The sequence below is a fragment of the Engraulis encrasicolus genome, chromosome 9 (genome assembly GCF_034702125.1).
Source record: "Engraulis encrasicolus isolate BLACKSEA-1 chromosome 9, IST_EnEncr_1.0, whole genome shotgun sequence".
Lineage (NCBI taxonomy): Eukaryota > Metazoa > Chordata > Actinopteri > Clupeiformes > Engraulidae > Engraulis > Engraulis encrasicolus.
Window position 1 is genome coordinate 54,392,254 of NC_085865.1, and position 4,682 is coordinate 54,396,935.

Genomic DNA, 4,682 nt, shown 5'->3' on the forward strand with positions numbered 1-4,682 from the left:
TCATAGAGCGCAGAACGATTTTTCCAAGATAGAACACTTGAATAGAACCTGCGGAACTCGCGAGAAGGAAGGAAGGAAGGAAGAAAAGCTGGATGCTTTTCCTCAGAGCAGGAATCACCGTGATGTAACAATTAAAAATACTTGCGTGAATCAATGTAATCTTGTTTTTCTTGTTTTTTTCTCTCTCTGAAAATTATATATTTATAGAATTTACACATCCCAGAAATGCACACATTCAGCCGGAACATAGGTGACATTAAGTCCACGTGCCCAAACGTCCCTTTCAAACATCCTCCATCATCGTCAACAGTCTATAGCCCTTTGCTCCACAGCAGGGCGATGGCTTTGCAGATGCCCACGTCGTTGTAGTTGAAGTAGCACAGCCCGGCGAACGTGACTGTTGACAGTAAAAATAGACCCGCGTTTGCCAGCTTGATCTTGGGCTCTCCATGGACGTAGTCTGTTAGTACTTGGCCAATCCCCCTGGGAAGGAAGAAACAAAGAAAGAAAGAAAGAAAGAAAGAAAGAAAGAAAAAAGAGGTTCTCATTGACTGCCACGTTTCTGATGGTGTCACAAACAAAATGTTTTTTGATTTTGAATCATCTCTAGCAATTAACTTGTATATCAGAGTTATTACACAGAAACGTTAGTAAAGCAAAACTCATGTGTATGAACCACAACTCTGGACCCTTTATGTTAAGACTGAAGAAAATTGCTTTGCGTCGTTTTCATTTTTTGGGATACATCAGGCAAAACATAGGGCAGGTTGGGATTGGACACTGGCGGTATGGATTAGACGTGTCCGTTTCCTGGGGGGTGGTCCGAGTGTCCAGAGGGGGGCTTTGATGAGTATTTAATGGTGGAGATGGAGGTGCAGGCTTTGCCAAGAGGGCATTAGCCAGCCTCATGACAAGGATTTGGGGACCGGAGCAGTCACTGCCGCTTAGTGCTTACGTTTAAACCGAGCCTGTTCCTATAGGGGTTTAGTGACCAGGCTCCATAGAAAGCAGAGGATTTGCTAACGTAATGGGACGTGTGGAACTCCCATCACAGGAAATGGATAAAATTGTTTTCCCCCTCCAAGATATCATTAGTTGTGTAGCAGAACCAGGAGATATGAGAAATGGAACTTTAAAACAAACGGAAACGATTAGGATTGCCCTTGTTTGTTACATGTCAGAGTTGAGGGGAAATCAAACTTCCGCTATGGCCTTGCAAGCAAGATAAGCTCAATCACAGGTCAGCATGCCATTATATCAATACTTTAAAGCAAACATTTGCAGTGACTTGTGAAGAGATTATATTTAAACACGCTGCCTAAAAAAATATCCACACAATAGTCAAACATTCCTCTCAGATGAAAGATGAAAAATACTTGCAAAGACACAAGTCTTCAAGACCTTCTACAAGGTATTATCATAGAACAGTTGCTCACTACGACACAAAGAAACACTATAATTTTGTAAAGAATTAAACCACTGCAATCAGACATTTTCTCAATAGCCTTGCAAGCAAGACAGACTTACTAGCAGGTCAACATGCCACTCAAGGCCAGTATGTAAGTACTATTCATACCACCAAGAATGTCAAGGATCCAATGCTGTATTTACACTGCAGTTGCACAGAGTTTTTTGTCTTACTGACAGAAAATAACCCACACAAACACTATCTAGGAACATACGCTGATTTGAGAGGTCAGATAACGGGGTCTTGAAAAGAAATAATACATTTATTGCAAAGGAAAATAGAAAAGAAATAATACATTTATTGCTATGAACGTATAATTCCTTTTCAGTTTTTGTTGGTTTGGTCCAGCACCTGCACAGCTGATGAATGCTCATTCGTTCGTTCGTTCTGAGGTACCATACTGACCGTCGGATCACACACACAACCCTAGTGATGGCCTCTCCATCACACTGACTACATCTGAAACCTGTGGTATTGTAGGCACTGCCTTCTTACTATAAACCCCAACTCCGATGAAGTTGGGACGTTTGGTAAACAGTGAATAAAATCAAAATGCTATCATTTTCAAAACATTCAATCTATTCATTAGATGGAGAATAGTGAAAAGACAACATATTAAGTGTTAAAACTGAGAAAAAATATTGTTTTGGGGGACATATGTACTCATTTCTAATTTGATAAATCCAACACGTCTCAAAAGAGTTGGGACGGGGACAATAAATGGCAGCAAATGTCGAGGAAGACTAAAAACAAAACAAAAGACAACACTTAACAGTTAAATACATTAACCGATGAGATGATTTTATATAAAAAACAGTGTTAATTCCTATCTTGGACATGATTTCACCAGCTTAAATGGTGGGTGTATTCCTTGTCATGTTTTGCAATGTTTTCCTTTCTGTAGTGCTTACAGTGTGACAGGTCTTGACCAAAAACCCACCATTTTATCACCTGCTGGTCCTTATGATGGAGCCAAACTGTTAAAACATAGTAGAGAATGCAATTTGACCTTACTATGTGGCAGTAATCGAAAATCTCCCTTCAAAATATAGTGCCTGAGTGGCTTTTCATGCTGTTTAAAACCCATGTATACCATTCAGCACTGTATTTAACTCTACAGATGAGTGAGAACATCTTAACCAATGCACTACTGCACCCGCATGCCATCATGGAGGCTGACTTTTGAAGCTAGCACTAACACAAGTTGGATGGTCCGTTTTTACTGTAGCACAGGATGTGCAATGCTCTATTATTGTCAAAAAGAATGGACTTCTACAACTTCTGCTGACTTCTGTAAGCAAAGGACAGTTTCCCATGTCTTCTGGGTCTATTTCAAGTGAGCTCAGGTGCTTAGGAGAATGTTACACCCCTGTATCATTTTCATGCATTAAGCATTCTTAATATGGTCAATTTTCAATAGCTCTAATTCCTGGAGTGCTAGAGTGAGACTACAGCCAATATATATTTAATGATGTCATGAACCTATACAATGATTTTATCAACAAAAATATGTCTTATATACACTCAATCGTGGTAAATCAAAGGGAATTCAAAAATGTATGTAATAACTATGGTAATTATTCCCTTTGCATCTTTAATTCTGAGTGACTCAGCCTCTCTGTGATGATCTTATACCTGGACACCTATATTGTCCATCAGTACAATTCATTTTGAAATGTTCTTCTTTGTTGTTTTATCTTATTTGGATGTTTATTAAATTTCACTGATCCCCGTCCCAACTCTTTTGAGACGTGTTGGATTTATCAAATTAGAAATGAGTACATATGTCCCCCAAAACAATATTTTTTCTCAGTTTTAACACTTAATATGTTGTCTTTTCACTATTCTCTATCTAATGAATAGATTGAATGTTTTGAAAATGATAGCATTTTGATTTTATTCACTGTTTACCAAACGTCCCAACTTCATCGGAGTTGGGGTTTGTAGTAGCTACCACTCTGCGCCCTGACCAGTACAATAGCTTCAATGTACAAAGCTAGCTACTAGTAAGCACAAATCGGATGTACTACAGCACCGTCATTTACATAACTGGGGGCTACCCTGATAACACTTATAACCAATTGGCGTACAGTTCTCGAACTCCTGCATACTTCTGGGATAGCAAAGTAACCAGCGTTTGCCTACTGCATATTTAACCAGATATAGAAAGTCATCAGGGTACCATTGCGCTCCTTTACTAAATAGGCAATTCCTTATTTTTTGCCTCCTAAACAGGAAGGCAGTGGGGAATCTTGGATGTACCCACTGTCTTCCTTTGGATAACCCAGCTGGGCGCACCTCTGATGACCTCACGGCTGATCATCCCACTTCTGACACCATTTGTAGCGAAGGGGAGTAGAGTTTCCCTGACGGGACTCGAATCCAGACCTTTTGGTGCACCATACCGGGGCTCTGACCACTACACCATAGACCCGAGCTCGTTGGCGTGGCAGTCAGAGCGCACCCATAACCCTAGTGATGGTCTCTTCATCACAACAGGTCTTACCAATGTCCATATTATAATACATTCCTATTCAGTTTTCTCCAGCACCTATACTATGCGCATTCTTTGTTTTTTCAGACGACAGGTCTCACTTGATTCCACCACGATTAGAAATGGAACGCCCAACATAGTCAAGCCATTGGTCTTCTCAGATGACAGGTCTTACCAGTGTCCGTGCAGTGCGAGGGCTGCTGCCAGGGGGTAGTCGATGATTGGCCCGGGGTAGAAGTAGGCCACGGGTGCCATTCCCAGCAACGCGATGCTCAACACGCGCTCCGCTGTCCAGTGCAAGGACGCGGCTTTGGACCCTGAGCCAGCTGTGGAGGTCAGGAGAAAAAGACAACAGAGTTTTTGAGCATTTACAACTATGATTACAATAATTTAGCCTTCAGCTTATTAGTGTAGTTGTTACCCATGTGAAAGATTGCTTGTATACTTTAAGTGCATATGACATTGTTAAGTTTAGTACAGTATTTTCGTGATGCTGGTACGCTTGCAGTAGTTAAGAAAGACTGCTTGTCCTTCTTGTTGTTCACTTGAAGTGCGTACTGTATGACATTGCTCAGTACAGTATCTAAGTGATGCTTATAACCATGCTGCCAAAGGTCAGAGGTCAGAATCTCTGCCTTTCCAAGAAGCAGTTTTAGGACACAAGGAAGCGGGTGACCCCAAACAAGTGTCACTGCTTGATGTGACCTATAAATAGGTGCT

General features: G+C 41.0%; 1 protein-coding gene across 1 annotated transcript; it reads right to left on the minus strand.

Annotated features, from left to right (window-relative positions):
• Window positions 1–311: 311 nt before the first annotated feature.
• On the minus strand, window positions 312–4,387 carry sdhdb (succinate dehydrogenase complex, subunit D, integral membrane protein b). The gene is made up of 3 exons (XM_063206348.1): window positions 4,384–4,387; window positions 4,138–4,288; window positions 312–483 (listed from the first exon to the last, which is right to left on the minus strand). Exons 1-3 carry the CDS (start codon window positions 4,385–4,387, stop codon window positions 312–314), a joined length of 327 nt encoding a protein of 108 aa, XP_063062418.1.
• Window positions 4,388–4,682: the final 295 nt, after the last annotated feature.